The sequence below is a fragment of the Buceros rhinoceros genome, unplaced genomic scaffold, assembly GCF_000710305.1.
Source record: "Buceros rhinoceros silvestris isolate BGI_N320 unplaced genomic scaffold, ASM71030v1 scaffold16974, whole genome shotgun sequence".
Taxonomy (NCBI): Eukaryota; Metazoa; Chordata; class Aves; order Bucerotiformes; family Bucerotidae; genus Buceros; species Buceros rhinoceros.
The window spans coordinates 17,465-35,402 of record NW_010406678.1 but is presented as its reverse complement, the minus strand read 5'-3'; the positions used below and the strand labels follow the sequence as shown (position 1 = coordinate 35,402).

The 17,938-nt window shown below is 38.8% G+C and overlaps 1 protein-coding gene across 1 annotated transcript in view; it reads left to right on the top strand.

The window, feature by feature from the left end:
• Positions 1–14,718, top strand: part of CNGB3 (cyclic nucleotide gated channel beta 3) — a gene marked incomplete at its 5' end in the record, with an annotated part of 30,791 nt that extends 16,073 nt beyond the window's left edge. The window contains 8 exons of the mRNA XM_010134214.1: positions 663–804; positions 2,676–2,835; positions 3,239–3,336; positions 4,407–4,490; positions 6,578–6,696; positions 11,015–11,161; positions 13,175–13,355; positions 14,482–14,718. Coding sequence (XP_010132516.1) covers positions 663–804; positions 2,676–2,835; positions 3,239–3,336; positions 4,407–4,490; positions 6,578–6,696; positions 11,015–11,161; positions 13,175–13,355; positions 14,482–14,718 — 1,168 coding nt within the window. The remainder of the gene's footprint in view (positions 1–662; positions 805–2,675; positions 2,836–3,238; positions 3,337–4,406; positions 4,491–6,577; positions 6,697–11,014; positions 11,162–13,174; positions 13,356–14,481) is intronic.
• Between the last annotated feature and the right edge of the window lie 3,220 nt (positions 14,719–17,938).

Genomic DNA, 17,938 nt, shown 5'->3' with positions numbered 1-17,938 from the left:
TAGCGGAGACCAGCCACAGAGTCAACCTCTCAGTGTTGAATAAGTTGTTTGGAGAAGTTGGATTAACACACAGTTTCTGGAAACATGTAACTTTTGTTTCACATAACTCAGGAGGCAGAGTCACTAAGCGCTCAGAAGCAGAGTGGGAGGAAGACCAGCATGGTTAAAAGAGTAGAAAAATTAATAGACATGAGAAGAACAACATTGCATTTGTCACGCCCGCTATAAGGCTTCACACTGGTGTCATCAAGTGAAGCCATGGAAGAGACCTTCAGATGTGTGTGCATCTAGTGTGCTACACATGAACTCTGGGAAGTCTCTAATGGTTTTGCACTGCTTTTAACATCATGGCATCTTCACTGGTAGCATTCTAACACTGTAATGTCCACCTTGGCAATTTCTCACAAAAGTCTTCCGTAATGCTGCACAGAGCTACTAAAGAACAAGCACTGCTATCTTTCCCATATATTCTTATTTTGCTGTCAATGAGGACATTCAGCTCAATAGGATTTCCATAACTGTATCGCTTGTATATCACAACCCATCATAAAAAATGTTGAGGGACTTTTGGACTGAAAAGCATCACTGAAAGACCAGCTCAGGTAGGTATACGCTTAACTTCAACCACCGAAGTACCTAAAAAATGCTGTCTATATCCACAGGTATCTGAGGTGCTACTACTGGGCAGTTCGTACTTTAATCACCATTGGTGGCCTTCCAGAACCCCAAACTCTGTTTGAGATAATTTTTCAGCTGCTGAATTTTTTCTTGGGTGTCTTCGTCTTCTCCAGCTTAATTGGTCAGGTACATTAAAAAACCCCCTAAATATGTTCATAACATATTCAATTAGTGAAGTTTAATTCTGTGAAAAAGTTCAGCTTCCATCTGAATGTCTCCCTATTTAGCGTTATCTGTACTTCTTCTGACAAATACATGGGTTTAATCAGTTTACAGTTTTGTAGCCCTTTTGCACACAAGCTGATTTAAAGCCAAGACTCTGCACAGCGCAGATGACTCTTGAAGCTACGTATAATTCCTCTGTTCTTTCTTACAGCCAAAGCAACAGTTCCTTGACATTCACATTAGACTGTTAAATCTGATATAAAAATTACAATTGTGGGTATGACATTAATATGATAAATTATTGAATAGGTCATGCTCAATACTACTGCCAACAGAATACTGTAAATGGAAATCCCATAATTTTTGGCAAACTAGAATTCTATAAATTACAATATATTTGTTAACATGAAAATTAACTGTTTTCCATTTCTCTTGATTCACATTTGGCAGGGGAAATAAAAAAGCCCGTAGCACAGCAAATCAGTTATATTTCCAAATTGTAAGTGAATTGTTTCTGGCTTGTAACTATCAAACTTGGGCTTTAGTTCCATAGGTTTTAAAATAAATTGTCTACGGAAAGAAAAATGCCATATTTTTAAAATGCTTTGTCCGTAGGAAAACAAATGCCATGGTTCCCATGGGAGACTGTGACTTACCAGATTCCTGCAGAAATCATTCCAGACCAGATTTGTGTAATTCTGATACCGGAAGAATTATCACAAAAAAATAAAGATGAAAAGTGAAATTTAATTTTTATCTTGAATACAGGATCCAAAAGTTCAATCAAAGAGTTTTTAGAAGCTGCTTTTTAGAAGTGCAAGAAGAGAGAACCATCACGAAATAGACTCTTTTCTATATGATCTCTTGCCTATATGATTCAAAATTCATCAAACAAGTACTACCAAAAATAAAGGTAGTTTGAATAAAATATTTCTTCTGAAAAACTATTGAGTTCAAGTGTATTGGATTAAACTTCATAGATTGTAATTTTTTTTTAAATTGATATAACTGTCAATGAAAGCACCATTCCCCCCAAAGATTCTGCAGATTAGTTTTTGTAACCAGTATAGTCATTTGCAGAATCAAACTTTAAACCTTGACACACAAACAGCTTCACTGCAGTTTGTTATAATTCCTGTTTACAAAGAGCTCTAAAAAATACTGAGTTCTTCTTGGTTTAGCACACTTGCCTAAAAAATTTTATTCCTTTTGTAATCAATTGCATCTCTGTAATGAAGAAAGAATTCAGCCCACTAGCACACCTATCTTTGACCACTCTAATATGAAGCCATTCTACTAAAACCACATCTATAGTTATGCTTTTGAAGAAGGAATATGAACAATAACTCATCCACTTTCTGATAACTAAATCGCATTTGTGTTGAAATGTTATATTCTATTCCTGCACCAAAAACTTCAAGATCACCTTTCAGCTCAAAGCACATTTTTAGGGCTGATCTAGATTCTCTTAACTGTTTAAACAGTGTCAGGATCTTTATTCTAGTGGTGCCAGCTGATGCTATTAGAGAAATTTAGCCTAGTTTGCTTTACTTCTATGTTTTTCATCCATGTCCAGAAAGAAATACGAGACAGAAGAATAAGCTAAAACCTGAACATGATTTCTTACAGACTTCCCAAGACAATTAATTAGATTAAATCTGAATGCTTCTCAAAAAGCAGATGAAGCATCTATTCAAAACATGCAGGTGAACATATAATTCATGAGAGATTTTGCAAAAAAGTGTTTTCTTCTTTTTATATGTTGTTGACAAGATATTAAAATCAAGAATATTTTTCCTGAAATACGTAGTAACAACAACCGATGTTTGCAGATGAGAGATGTAATTGGAGCAGCCACAGCAGGACAGAACTACTACCGTTCCTGTATGGACAACACTGTCTCCTATATGAACACTTACTCTATTCCAAGAGTGGTCCAAAATCGTGTTCGAACCTGGTATGAATACACATGGGATTCTCAGGGAATGCTGGGTAAGGCTTTCCAATTCCAGTTATGTAGGAACTCCAAGTGAGAATGGTGGTATAGATACAGATGTAGGTTGAAATTCATATTCCTCCTCTTCTGAATTGCTTTCAAGAAGTGAGAGGAGGACCTTCAATTTGCTTTAGAAAAATGAAAAAACCTCCAAAGCAATATGATGCTTAAAAATTTGCAAATTCTGTTCATTTATATCATGTGCAGGTTATAATTTTAGACAAGATATGTAACTTAAAAGACAGTATCTTAGTAAAAGCATATTAGCAGCTTCCTCATTTGAACTCTTAAAAGATAGAATAGCTCCACTAAGTTAATTTCCTGCACAATGATCATTTTTGTGGACATTCTTTCATTTTTTGTATTTTCTAATAGAGTTTCTGTTTTGTTCTTTTACAGACGAATCAGAATTACTGGAGCAGATGCCAACCAAGATGCAATTAGCCATTGCAATTGATGTGAACTTTGCCATTGTCAATAAAGTTGACTTATTCAAAGTAAGTAGTTTTACAGGAGAATTCAGAAACGTGGTATTCCTGAGACAGAAACCTTGTTTTGTGCATCTTGCAACACTTAAGAACATATTTGATAATATGCAAGGCAAAATATAGGTTTAAGAAATATCTCAGTTAATGGAGACATGCCAGGACAAAGCCAGTGCCTGCTCTCAAATTTTTTGTGTCAAACCAGAGAATAAGCAAAAAAAAAACAAAACAAAACAAAAAAAAAAAAAAAAGAAAAGAAAAACCAAAAAACCCCACAACAATAACAAAGGGGATTAAGACACAGTCCTGAAAAAAAAAAAAAACAAAACAAAAAAAAAAAAAAAAAAAAGAAAAGAAAAACCAAAAAACCCCACAACAATAACAAAGGGGATTAAGACACAGTCCTGTTACACAGACATACTAAAGCTGATGTTATGGCCAGACTGTAATTTCAGTGATTTCAGAGTGTAACTAATCCCAAGAGTCAGACATGCAAGAACGTAATTTTTAACACAGTCCACCTTGCTGCATACTGCCTAGGTTTGCCTGAGAGACCACGAATGCCACATGTTCTGGCAACATACCTTTGATGTAGTGAGTCCTATTTTTTAGTAACTTTTTGTGCAAAGAAGCTTTCTCTCCTATTTTTTCTCTGGATAGTTTTCCAGAGATACAACTTAAATGTAGTACTTAGGATTGGAGTTCTGACATCAAAAATGAGGATACAATGCATTTTTAGAAGTAGTCTTGACATACAGTAAAAAACATTCCCATAAAAGACCCATAAATCTCTGAACACAGCACTAACTGAGCTTGCACAGAACACTCAGATGTACAGAAGCTTACTCTGTGAAAAATGAAGAGATGTCCAACCCAAAAAGAACTTGATAAGTATTTGAAATTACAATTATTTCAGTCTTTTCTCTGCTCTAAAAGCTGATCCTTATGATGTTTTAGCTTGCATTCCACTTCTGAATCCCTAGATCATTCCTGTGTTGCTAGGTTTTTCTGCCCAGTGTAAGCACCAATAGTCACTTGTACTACTGAAATAATAGAGCAGTCGATTCTAATTATTTTAACAGGGGTGCGATACCCAGATGATATACGACATGCTGCTAAGGTTGAAATCCATTGTGTATTTACCTGGTGACTTTGTCTGCAAAAAGGTGAGCACTGTTGTCTCTTTCAAATAATAATTATAGTATGTGTTTTAGGTAAAGAGTTCAGATACTGGTCAATGGTGTCCCTTGAGTAAAATTAATCCTGAGTGAATTAGCTAGCTTAAAAGCAATTAAGGTACTCTGTGTAATAATAACAAATGTGCCCCCAGATTTCAACCTAGAAAAAGACAATATGGATTTTATTACTTATATTATCAAACATAAAATTCTAGTAAATATGGGAAAGTATTTAGTGTAAATATGGCTTATCTAATGATACATCAAAAAGTTTTAATATTTAAAATGGAACAAGCTTGATTTTTTTTGTAAATAGATATATATAAAAACCTAGCCTCCAGATCTCAGTCTACAATGTTTTGCATGTGCTCAGTTTGTGTATCCAGAAACTCTTAAGTGGAATTATCCAATGATGCAGAAAATCTACTGCATCTCATACTGCTCCTTACAGCAGGATCTGATCTCGCTCTACCTTCATTCACAGCTCTGAGCCATCTCCAGACTTCCAGCTGAATGCTGAGAGCAAAGACATCTATCTTCTCTTAGCGTTCTGGCTCAGACATGGCCTTATGGTAACACAGGGAGATAGCTCAGCTTCTGACCAAGTGGGCCCGAGCCTCTTTTCACAAGGCATGTAAACATACTCAGGCAGTATAGGATGTAACTAAAGCATGGGGTGTGGGTGAAGTATCAGTACTGTTACTGTTCTGGCAAGTGACACGCAGTTCATGCCACGCCCAGAAGTGACCATCAGAATCCTTAAACTTGTCTTTAACAGTTCTGGTCCAGCATAATCACTAAGGTCCTGCTCCCTCCATGAATTAAGCATACAGTCATCTTTCTGAATGCTGAGTCGGTCCCGCTGACCCCACAGTGTAGGCAATCAGATATTTGTGAATGCTCCGAAGGATCAGGTGTGTCCCTTCAAAGACCAACCCCAGCATTACTGTTGGCTAGGAAGGGTGGAAGAGTAGTTTGGTGTCTTTGCTTGTACAGTGCACAGCATGAAAAGATCTTAGACTGCAGCTAAGCCACAACAGAGAAAATAAATGACAGTAACAGACTTAAGATCTTGATTCTGCAGTCAGGTGCAAACAGTTCTCAACAAGGATGGATTATGAGAAATTGAAGTCTCAATGTATACCAGCTAGATTCAGAGCTAAAAGTCCCCTCGACTGCACAGATCTACTATGTGTCCAACAACCACAGCAATCCTATTACTGTAAGGAAGGGAATAAAGCCCTGTTGGAACTACCTCTTCTGTGGCTGTTATGTTGGCCTCATCATACTTTACCAAGGAGGCTCCGCATGCAGGCTTGGAGGAGCAAGTGAAGGGACAGGGAGTGCAAATAATGCATTTTCAGTCTTGGCTTTGTTGCTGTTGCCTTTTCACTTTTACAATAAAATTGCTGCTTTGCCTCAGTTACTTCAGCTGCACAAGTGGAAAAACAGTTATTTGCCTGCCTTACTGAGATGTTGTGAGAACTTTAATGATCATGTTTCTGCTGTCCACTATTTACTCGTTTGCCTGCTTTTTATTGTTTATGCTGATGTCACAGCTTTGAATCCTAGTAGATCAATCCCTTAAACCATCCAGTGATTAGATAAGAGTTGACAAAGTTTTGAATTATTTTGTTCTCAGTTTCCTTTTAAATCAGTTAAGTGATGATTAGAAGTAATAGTGTAAGATCTGAAGCTTTTTAGACCACAAAGCACAGGCTTTTTTGCACTCCTCTGTTATTACATACACTGCTGCAGTACTTTAGTTTTCACCAGAAATGTTTATGGAAATAACTGCTACAGTCTTGATTATTATCTAGTCATCTTCTTCCAAGCTGGCCTAGATGGTCTTACTCCTGTTCAAATATTGTTCCATATCACAATTAGAATTGCCAAAGTCAGTCCTGAGCTTGTGCTCAGTGATAAGAAAAGCAGTGAAAATGTTCATTTCTCTGTAATACAGGTAAACCTGTTTATAAGACAGTGGAAAGATACTTAAAGAGTCTGTCAGATTATTCTAACAAAAAAACACTGCCCTACTAAAATACGGGATCTTTATGTGTTTGTGTGCCCAGGGAGAGATTGGCAGAGAGATGTACATCATCAAACAGGGTGAAGTTCAAGTCCTTGGAGGCCCTGATGGTACAAAAGTCCTGGTTACACTAAGAGCAGGAGCTGTATTTGGAGAGATCAGGTAGGTCCATTGTTACTTTTAACATTTCTTTAGAACTGGTCAAATAATCAATGGTTGTTTAACTCCTCTGTGGTAAGCATGACAGATGCCATTGGAAGGCTAGAAAGCGGATAGGATCAACAACGAGGACTGTAAGCAAGGTGAAGCAGGCAAGTGAAGGAAAATCCGAGGAAGCCAAAGAGACTAATCTGGCAAGATCTGAGACCAGTGTTTTGGTCAATGTACATAGGGATTTACTGGCAAATTTCTCCTTCAGCATTTAAAAGATTTAACATATCTTTGTGTTACAAAGTCTGAAATACAACAGGATCAAATGCATTTCATTGCCTGTATAGTGAGACTAGGTGCCCTTACACAGCAGACAGTAAAAATGATAATTTCCAACCAAAGAGATAAAAAATCTAAAATAGCAAATAAAATTAGTTCATTTAGAAGCTGAAATAGGGATTAAGTTGCCAAAAATTAGGCATTCACATTTGAAAACGTATTTGTTTAAGAGCAGACAAAACAGGAAAAAGGCTGACAGACCAGATTTTGGGGTCTGAGTTTATCTAAATTCTTCTGGAGGAGAAAATTTTTCTCTGATGGTTACAAATGTTTTTTATGTTTTCCACATGGTTGCTATGCAAAATCCATTATCTCTTATGTGCCGTTTCCCAATTAGCCAATCAAGTGCTAGTTTTCAGACACTGCATCCCCTGCTGAGGTTGGCCCAAGGAAAAGTAATAAAATACTGTGCTGCTGCACGTGATAAACTGGATCCTTGATTTCTTCCAGCTGCCTTCCTGTTATTGTTAATCCTCTTCCTGGTAGCTTTAATCTCCCTTTAGAAATGCAGTAATCAGCTCTGTGCCAGGTTTACGTTTATCTTCTACTTGAGTTTCCCTTTGTAGTAGGGCAGACATTCCCATTCATCCAGTGCTGTGCGTACAGAACTTGCTTAGATGTCAAGTGGAAATGTCCTGATGCGTCCTTTAGATACAGACTTTTTCCATTGAGTGGGAAAGTGAAATTCTATCAGCTCTTTGACAGAAGGTTATTTGAAAGGTATTTCTGTGTGTGACAACATAATACTTAAGCATAATCTCAAACCAAAATGCTATATTGTAAGTATGTGAAAAGGCTGAGAACGCACTGGTTTTCAGTGAGGGCTGATTAATGAAAAGACGAAAGAAAAGGCTACAGCAGCCCAGATACGTAACATGGACATAGTTTTCATTTATTTATTATCCTTGTATTTGGAGCAAGGACTTTATTTTTTAAACCAAGAAAGGATAGTGATTTCATTTAAAATAAGGAAAGGATTTAAAAACTTTTCATCTAATACAGGTGAACACTTTTTTCCATGTGAGATCTACACAATGGCCTTTAAAGATTCATTTCCAAATACATGTTAGTCTTTACATAACTGCCAATATGGCCAGTAAAACCCGCAGCAACCTGCGGTCTTGTTTTATTCATCCATTGACCTACTGCTGAAGTATATCCATTCAGATGTAAGTAATTTGCATAAAAATGTCAGGCAGTGGATAAACTCGAGAAGAAAAGGCACAGCAACCGGAAGACGTCTCCAAAACCGAAGACAAGCAAAGACAAGCAGCACTGAGTGTATCAGTAGAGATTTATCCTCCTCCTTGTGGTGAAGTGTTAGAAAATAATGAGTTTGTACAGCAGCTTTCTGTGTAAGTTTTGTCAAGATCTTCTGAATACTGAATAGCAGAAGCAAATGAAAAAGTAGTTTTTAATGGATTAAATACTGCTTCATTCAGCACATTCAGGTTTTCCCCTCAGCATTCACAGTGTGGTTATCACCTGATATCAGACTGACTTCCTTCTGATTTCTGATTCAAGACTTGTTCAGAGAAATATGTCAGCTTCATTCCAAGTGGTTTAACTCCATGATTTATATGACACTTGTTTTTAATCTCATTGTGTTCAAGCTGCATGTAAAAGATGCTTAAAATGTCTCTGAGGGCAAAGGAGTTGAAGAAAACAAAAAATGTTTATTTCAAAAATTTTCCTGAATTATACAGGAAGGCCAATGCAAGACCAGTGTTCAAATAAGTCCTTTGCCAATTTCATCCTTGAAAATATACCAGAAACAGATTAAATAATAGGAGTTGCCTTCCATCTTACCCTTGCTAATACTTTCCTGTGTAGATAATACCAGCTTGGGGAAACAAAATAATCTCAGAATCAGATGCAGATTGCTGCCTTAATGATAGCACATACAATTGAGAGAGAAATTCAGCTGCAAGACAACAGTTCATTAGCCCAGAGAAATTTACACTTTAAGCCAGATGTTCATCTGGCTTCATCTATTTACTGATATTTCACTGGAACTGTTTCCTACCAAAACCTGGTAATTCTAGAAAAATTAGAGCATTTCTCCACTACACGTACATTTTTGTCAGGAAGATATCTAAGTGTTTGGTCTAAGTGTTTGTCTTAGCTTTAGACCTTCAGTTGTTTTGTAACTTTAGCTTTTATTTAAAAACAAAATATCTTTGTGAAAGATTATACATTTTCCACTTTGGCCTAGTAATTCCCACAAAGTGGCAGCTGCTGCTTTTCAATGAGCTCTGCCCTTCAGTGTCTGACATCCTGCTCAGAAGCAAGATCCAGATCTATTTCCCTTTCCTGACTTACCATTCTATCCACAGGCACATAGGTGCAGAGCTGAGCCACCACAACTCTGCACGTTCCGCTGATACGCACACCATTCCCTGGGTCAGTTTGCTAATTTCAATGAACCGCAGCTTCCTACACAGATTAGCAAATGCAGTTAATTTTTCTTTTTTTTTTTAAAAAAAAAAAGTAGCTGTTTTTAAAAATGTGGCCTATCACGTAACTCTTAGCACACTAGCCAAGACAGACTTAGTGCAGTCCATAACACTATCCTTAGTCAAAGATGATTCTGTATGAGGAAGGACTGCCTTACTTGTAAAATTCACCTCACATCAACACCATAATGGAAGAGCTGATCTCTTCAGTTCTACTCTGCCTCAGTAAAATCAGCTTTCCCTTAGGAAAGCCTGAAAATGATTGTTCAATGACTTGTTGCAAAGTGATTCATCAGAATTCAAAAGCTGTTTGCAATTTTCTTTAGCTGCTCTTCTTATTGTGCAAAGTTTTATTCTATCACCTGAGGAATTGTGCAGAATTGTTTAACAAGAAGATGATATATTGCATTTGCAGCTTGAGTTCATATATTGATTGCTGTTTTGGGTTGCAGAAATAAAGAGTGTGTGTATGTGTGTAAAAATAGCCTTGTACACAGAGTTGCAGAGGTCTCATACCATTCTTTATAAATCAAACATATTATCTGTATGATCTAATATTTATCAATATATTCTACAAATATGTGTAAAGACAATATTTACAGATATTAGATTCATATTTTAGAAAAGTATTAACTCATGTTTTATGGGGTCCAGACTATCCTTTATTAAGAATTCTTTAGAGGTAAGTAAATATTATCTAAAAATATTAACTCACTGGGAAATATTAAGGGACAAATTTTAGGGTAGATCTCCTTGAACACAGTGATAAAGCAATTTTAGTACTGAGAGAAATGCAACTTCTCTGGCTTATCACCACAGCTGAGAAGTGAAGTCTCTTCATTTCATTTGCTTAATGCAAAATGAACAAATTAATTTTTATTTCTACAGAATCTAATTCTTATCTGGATATCCTTCCTATGGCCAACTACTGCTTGCTAAATTGGTCTAATGCCTTACTTTTAAAACAACAGCCTTCCTCTTCTGGCAGACATATTTGTAACTGTCAGCCTGAAAGACCTTCCTAATCCATACCATTCAACTTGCCAACATTCAAATGTGAGACGTGGTATGTGAGAAAAATTTAATCCGGGTCTGACCGAAGTTATTCACTCAGGAAAACTACAGTTCTTGGAGAATCATTCATTCATTGGAAATAACTCTTTTAATAAAGATGGACTTGTGCTTCTCTACTTTTCATGTAAATATTTTTTATAATAAAATTGAGGAAATGCCATGTTCACAAGGACTAAACCAAATGCAGTCCTTGCAGCGGGTGACTCCTGGGAGAAATGTTTTTATCTAGCAAGACTTTCATAGTCTTAGTACCCACACGTGCTTGACCAGTACTGACAATTTGCCTTCCTGAGACAAGAAGGTATTTCAGTCCCAACTGCAAAGGGCCTTTACAGAACATCAGAGAGAACAGCTGGCAATGTGAGTGAGCTTTATGATAGCTTTAATGGAGAACCGTCAGCAAAGATATTCCTCATAAAGGCAAGTAATGATGTGACTGATGATGTTTATTTTCATTTCAGCCTATTAGCAGCAGGTGGAGGAAATCGAAGAACTGCCAACGTGGTAGCTCATGGTTTTGCCAATCTTTTCATTCTGGACAAGAAAACACTCAATGAAATCTTGGTGCACTATCCCGACTCAGAAAAACTTCTCATGAAGAAAGCAAAGTATGTCATAATAACAGTTTTTAAATCACAATATTTAGATGCAGAATGGACAGCTGTGCCTTCTAGACAGATTTGCATTCCTTTCTTGGAAGAGTAACAGACGTAAACACATTTGTGTTTAGAGGTCAGGTTTGCTTGGCAGTATAAAATGGAAGTCATGGTCTTGGCAGGGATTCCAAGCATCGTGGAAATGTGTTAAGTAGGAAGAAGTCCTGAATGTAGTCGCCTTCTCCATTGTATTTAAGGCAATACATAGGAGATGCAGATGCCTATCAAGACTCCTTACACAGTCAAGGGAGAAACTGCAGTATAGATGTCAGTTAAGGAGCAGGTTTTCAAAGATGCAACCAAACACTAACTATTAATTGTACAGAGATACGCTTCAATGCGCCCACAGCATGGCATGCATGCCAAAACCTTAGGCAATAGTTAGGAATGGATTTAAAGGTGCAAGTACACAGATTAGAGAGGTGCACATTTTGTTCGAAAGGATTCTGAAATGGGATTTCAAACTCAAACTGCTTTTCATCTTGCTTTGGCTGTAGCTTACTAGGATCACCATTTCCCCAGCTTTGAAAGGACAAAATATTGTCAGATTTTGTCAAAAAATTAGGACAAAATGAGTACCTTGCTACCTTGTAAAAGGTCTGAATACTTGAAACAGTTTGCCACTATTGCTATACTTCAGCACTCACTGTTCTCAACTGGTACCTTGCATTGCTATCAGAGGTGGGAACGTTGCTCCCTGACTTGAAATTCCACCAGCGAAGACTAAACATAGCACAGGAGTGACATTTTGTTTCGTGGAAATGCTAGCAAATGGTTTCATTCAGCATGTTTCAAACAGCCCTGGTTGTCAGATTCTTGAGAAGCACCACATCCCTGAGGAACAAGGAACCTAGACATGGAATGGGCTGATCGCCCAACTTTCAAAACCGGGATCAACAGTTGGAAAGGTGGAACTGACTGATGGTCCCCAGTATATATTCTTTACTTTTCTCCAGCTTCTTTCTAAACAGTTGTATGACCATCATTACTTGTAATTCCTGTGTTTCTGTCCCACGCTACCTTCTTCTGCTTTTTTGCCCACCCTAATAATATCCTGCCAAGCCATTAGATTCTGCTTCCTCCAGATGGCCTTTCTCAGCTGCAGGAGCTTAATCACCCATCCTTTGTATCTGCACTCCCATTTGAGCTCAAAGCCCTCTCTAGGTATCAGGTTAGATACAGGACATCTTGTTTAAAGATATGCAGTACCTGTTCTGTGCTGGAGACCTTTAGAGTGATCTGTGAAATAAAGTCAAAAGAATTTATTCAAGCAAGAAATCTGTTCTGTTATCACCTGCCTGATAGTCACTGTATGGTCTTCACATAATAAACCCAGGCAAGCTGCTGAAGCATACTTTTAAAATTTATTACAATAATTCTTGTTATGGCTACAAATCAGAAGGCTACAGAAGGGTGTGAAAATCTAGTCTGCCACGTGATTGGCAGCAATTTTGGTATCTGCAGGGTGTCTTCTACTGAAGATGAACAAAAGTAAGTACCAGCGTCTAACCTGACCTATGAGAGATAAGCCATGCTGTAAGTTAGTTTGGTAAACTGTTACTTCCACAAGCATCAGCTGGACTCCCAAATGAGCACTAAACATGCTCTCAATCTGCATCCAGAAGACCAGGCAAGAGACTGCCATCTCAGGTACAAGGCAGCCATCTCCCTCCACACTACTCCTCACATTGTAAAACTCTCATCTGCTTTGTGACACCTTAATTCGAGACTCCGCTTGCTTATTCTCCAGATATAGGTAATTTGAACAGCAGTCTCCAGCTCTGCCAGAGCCTAGGGTAAAACCCTGACCCTTTCCAGCTTTGCTCTTGCCACTGGACCTCGGACCGAAAAAAAAATTGGCTGGAAAAGTTGCCAGATTTTCATCCAATAATGTGACATTTGAGCTTTGCAGGAACTTTGCTTGGTTTCACAGCACTTCTGTGTGTTCTTCCTTCCGATCTCCAGGGTGCTACTGAAGGAGAAGGGGAAACCTCCTCCAGGACCACCAGTGCAACAGCCACGAGGCTTGGCTGGTTTCTTTGGGCCAAAACAGGAAACTCCAAAATTGTTCAAAGCGCTGCTTGGAGGAAAAGGAAAAGATGGGATTGCTAAGTTGTTGCAGCTGAAGAAAGCACAAGACAGTCAGGTAATGCCACAGAAAAAAAGAGTTGATTCTTCCAAGGTGCTGAAAGATACTGGGAGGTCTTGGGCAAGCAGAGTGGATGAAAACGTAGCCTTACCACAACCAATAGCACAACTTTGCAGTAGCTGAGATATAATCATTGTACCTGATCCCTGTAAACACTAATTTTAAAATTTGGCTCAAATCTTCCTGGACCTGGACTCTGTGCAGAGTAGAGAAAACAAAAGCAAGGCAGCCACAAGGAAAAAAGCAAGCAAACAAAAATCCTCAAAGAAAGTAAGGATAAAATAGACTTTACAAAGGCCCCAAGGGCATCTGATCTAATTTTATGTAAACAACAGTAAATACAGAAACATCCTAACACAGTAATCTGACCTAGCTGCCTCAAGCACATGGTGAACTTTCCAACTGAAAGTCAGATCTCTGGTTGTCAGAAATCCTAAAGACAAAATTTAAAGTGTAGCCCACACAGCTAAAACTGATTAAACCTCTAATATATTGCACTCAGGAGAACACTGTTACTTTAGTTGATGAAAAATAATACCCACATTATACTCTGCTCTGAGAAATGTTAGAAAGAACCTGCTCAGTTCTACGTACATACACAAAGGTGGCAGAATCCTTTTCCTCCTTTACAGCTGAACCGGCCATGGTTTTATTTATTTTTTGAAGTTAAATAAAGAGCTTTGTTTACATAAATGACTACAGCACTATGAAACATTGCTCAATCCACTGTGTATTTGTGAACTCAATAGGAAATAGGCTTGGCCAAGGAAAGGAGGCACTGGGCAGTATGATTTACAGAACACTTTCTATACCAGTGTAAGTACATGAAGAGAAACAAGACCTAAGGAAAGGTTACGTGCCCAAAATGTGCCTGTTTCATCCTGTATTAATAAGCAGCAGACACTATCACTATCCACAAGCTTTTCCCAGATTTTATGTTGACATTCTGATTCTGAAATTATATTGTTCATTTAGAAATTGATTTTCAACATCTAAATACAAATTTACCTATGTTGCAAACCATTAATCACAGCATCCAGGCTGTGCCTTTCCACTGCACGTACAGAACTACCTCCTGAATTTCTTCTGCAGCATTGGAAAATACTTAACTTCTTGTTTCTAGGAACCTCAAGCTGAAGCAGAGAAAAAGCCCCAACAAGAGGAGAAGAAACCCGTGGAGCCAGCAGCCTCATCTGCACCCCCTGCAGAAAAGGAAGAGCCAAATGCAGATGCTAAGCCTAAACCTCCAGTTATGCACAGAGGAACCTCTAAGGAGTCTCTGATCATTAGCATGTCCCCATCCCCCAGAGCAGGAGAAGGAGAGATCCTTACCGTTGAAGTTAAAGAGAAAAAGCAATAAATAGACGGTGCTTTACGCTGTGGCCCCATCTGTTGTCTTGCTGAATTCACAAGGCTAGCGTGACTTTACTGTTGGGCACAGAAGATAAAAGGAGAGACTACTCAAGAGAAAAATCTGCCCCAGCTCCTCTTCTTTTTTCCCTCCTCTCCTGACACAACTGGACACATTATTTATAAACTTACCCCTTCTCCTTGAGCCTGAGGAGAGAACTTTTGCATAACAGGTATTAGCTTTTATTTCAGCACTACTTGTTTCTTGTTTGATCCATGCTCTCCTTTACCTCTTACTCGGCCTTGCTCCCGCTTCTCCTCTTCCCTCTCCTGTTTATTCTTGCTTTCTTACTGCTGTTCCTTTCGCTCGGTTTGCTCGTAATTTTTGTATGTGTTCTTTTCTATTTTCTTGTCTGGTTTCCCATAGCTATCCTTTTTCTTGTAACTGCCCTGCTGTTGCTGAGGTTACTTATGTTCCTCTTGATCCTTCTCTGTCCTTCCCTTATACTTCTTACCAGTGACCTGCTTTTGTGATCAGCGTGGCTCAGTGCAGAAAGCTGTGATGCCATGTGTTGGGATAGAAGGCTACAGAACAAAATAAAAAATAAAACTGCAAAGTCCACAAGGGGGAAGCAGATTGCACAGTTATTGCCAGCCCTCTGAAAGCACAAGCACTTGCTTGCTTTTTGAAAAATCTTGGTATCTAAACCGGCCACTTAAAAAATAAAGGCTATTTTACAAGAAGCAGGATTTACACTTTCCAGCTCTGTGGTGCAGTTTCAACCATGGCCCCCGTTGTTCACCTCCATCACAGAACTTGACTGATGGTACAAAGTGAGCCCTGTGCGTTACTGGGGCTGAGCGACATCGCACCTCTGACTGAAGAAAATTCTTCATGAGCACCACAGCCGAGAGGGATATAGCTTCCTAACAAGGAGCTCCCACACTGTCAACCTTCTACGTCAGCTCGTCGCAGAAAGGTATGCAGTATTAAAAAGGCTAACACTGTGTTTTGAGCTTAATTCTGACTTACTTTTTTCTCCTCCATGGGTTTGCATCTTCTCTCTCTCCCTACCCACTTTCTATCCCCACTGGAGGAACAGCTCTGGGAACTAAAACCATTATGCAGAGGCCAACCGAGAAATCTAAGGCCAGGCTTCACAGCTCCTCGCTGACCATCCAACCAAGGAAGGCACCACACCAAAACTGAACATTCGATTTGCAGACGGTGTATGATCCCGAGGGCTATGCATTCTGTAGGCCTGTTCTTTAAAGCATCTGAACTTCTCTAATCACAGGCAAAGCTGGCAGCCCCACCACAATCAGTGAGAGCTTTGCCCAAGTAAAAGCTGGGTGGTTGAATTCCATATGTGGTATATTCCACACATCCTCTGACATGACCAAAATCCAGAATTATTCCAGAAAGAAAGTTCTGGCACATTAGCAGTGAGGTCAAGATTCAGCTGCTACATAGGAAGAACCATCTTTATTTGTATGTTACTTATTTGATATTTAAGAGAAAAGGATGTCACAACAGAGGCAGAAAATAGTAAGATGCAACACAAAGAGCTATTCACCTACTGCACATCCAGGAATGTCTCAATACAATATAAAATCAGAAATACTGCAGAACCGCTTCACAAATGAGGCCTTCTGTGAATAATAGTGGTCTATGAATTTATTACAATATATGGTTCTTGCATCTCTTTTTTGAGAGAGTTGTCAAAACATTATGGAAGGGGGAAAAAACCAAATACCCATATTTTACCATTTTAATATTAGAATAGAGCTCTCTCTTATTGCAAGAGATCCGATCCCCTTCTACCTACGCAAGTGCTACCAGGTAACTTCAAACATTTTCACTGTTGGCGTATTTAAGTTCACCAATCACACACTGACATGTATTACAAGGTAGGGGCTGAGACTGCAGCAGCAAGAGCTACGCTGCAGCAACAGAGCATCCTAGGGGGTGCTGCTCTGCTACAGCTCTGAACCACTCAGGACTGCAGGAAAGCCTGTCAGTTCTGTCTGCAAAACTACCAAGTTACGCAGAGCTCTCGAGTTCCTTAGACCCGTGATGGCCACACAGAAGTAACATCCCTCTGGTTTACTCTGACATCCTACTTTGCTGTTGTTGAAGCATTTTCCCATGCTCAGAATTCCTCCATTTTAAAGGGGGGGGGGGGCAGGGACGGTCAAGGAATCCAACCTGTAACTACTTATAGGTTTTTCACAAGAAGGAATGACACGGAAAAGGTACGTAAGATGTGTTAAACCTTTCAGGAACTGATCCTCCCCCGTGGATTCCTGACTGGTGGTGAAGTCGAGTGAAGGACTCTAGAGTACTGAGAAGACACAACTTCCAGCACCAAGGCTCACTCTGCTTCCACAAGGCATCGCACTTTGTTGCGACGCTATGTCTCTAGTATCTCGCAGTTTCCCAGGAAGCATTTCAGAGTGACTACACTTGAATGGAAAGAAACTCAAGTGTGGAGTGGGGCAATGTATCTAAAAATTGAAAATAACCAAATCTCCATGCCTATTCTGAAAAACCTGGTAATAATTGTATGAAATAGCATGCATGGGAGAACCCTAACATGGCAAAAAGCATGAAACAAGTCACTGCTAAAACTGTCCAATTTCAGAATATCTTCTTGCTAAAAGCCAGTATGAGACACTTCATGAAATATTCACTGCACTTTCATAACCACTGAGAGAAAAGCCATTTTCTCCTGTCATCTGACAGCAGCCGTTATAGATCCAAGCTGTACAGCCTGTGGAATACTCATCATAGGAACTGCAAAAGCAGCATTTATCATCACAGAGAAGGCTGAATACAGAAGCACAACGGAAGAACAGTATACTGAAATTATATTTTTAATGCATAGGCACTGTAAATCAGTTAAATTCATCAGAACTGAAATGTATAGGAAAGTAAAAAACTCTGGTTACAGGTCACTTCTCTGCTGTACATCTGTATATATTATGACCATTAACGGCAAAAAGCATGATGACAAAGGCTGTTATACACCATTTCCATCACAAGGTGGTGCAAGCGATCTACAAGCACATTCCCTTTGCAAAACTTTGACAATATTTTGCTTTGTTACCCTCAAGGCATTTTTTACATGTAGAAATAAGCAAACAAAAAACGGCAAAACAACACAGTAACTTCCCTCCCCCTTGACTCACAATATTTTTCAACAGGTGTTTGCTGTACTCCTCTAAGA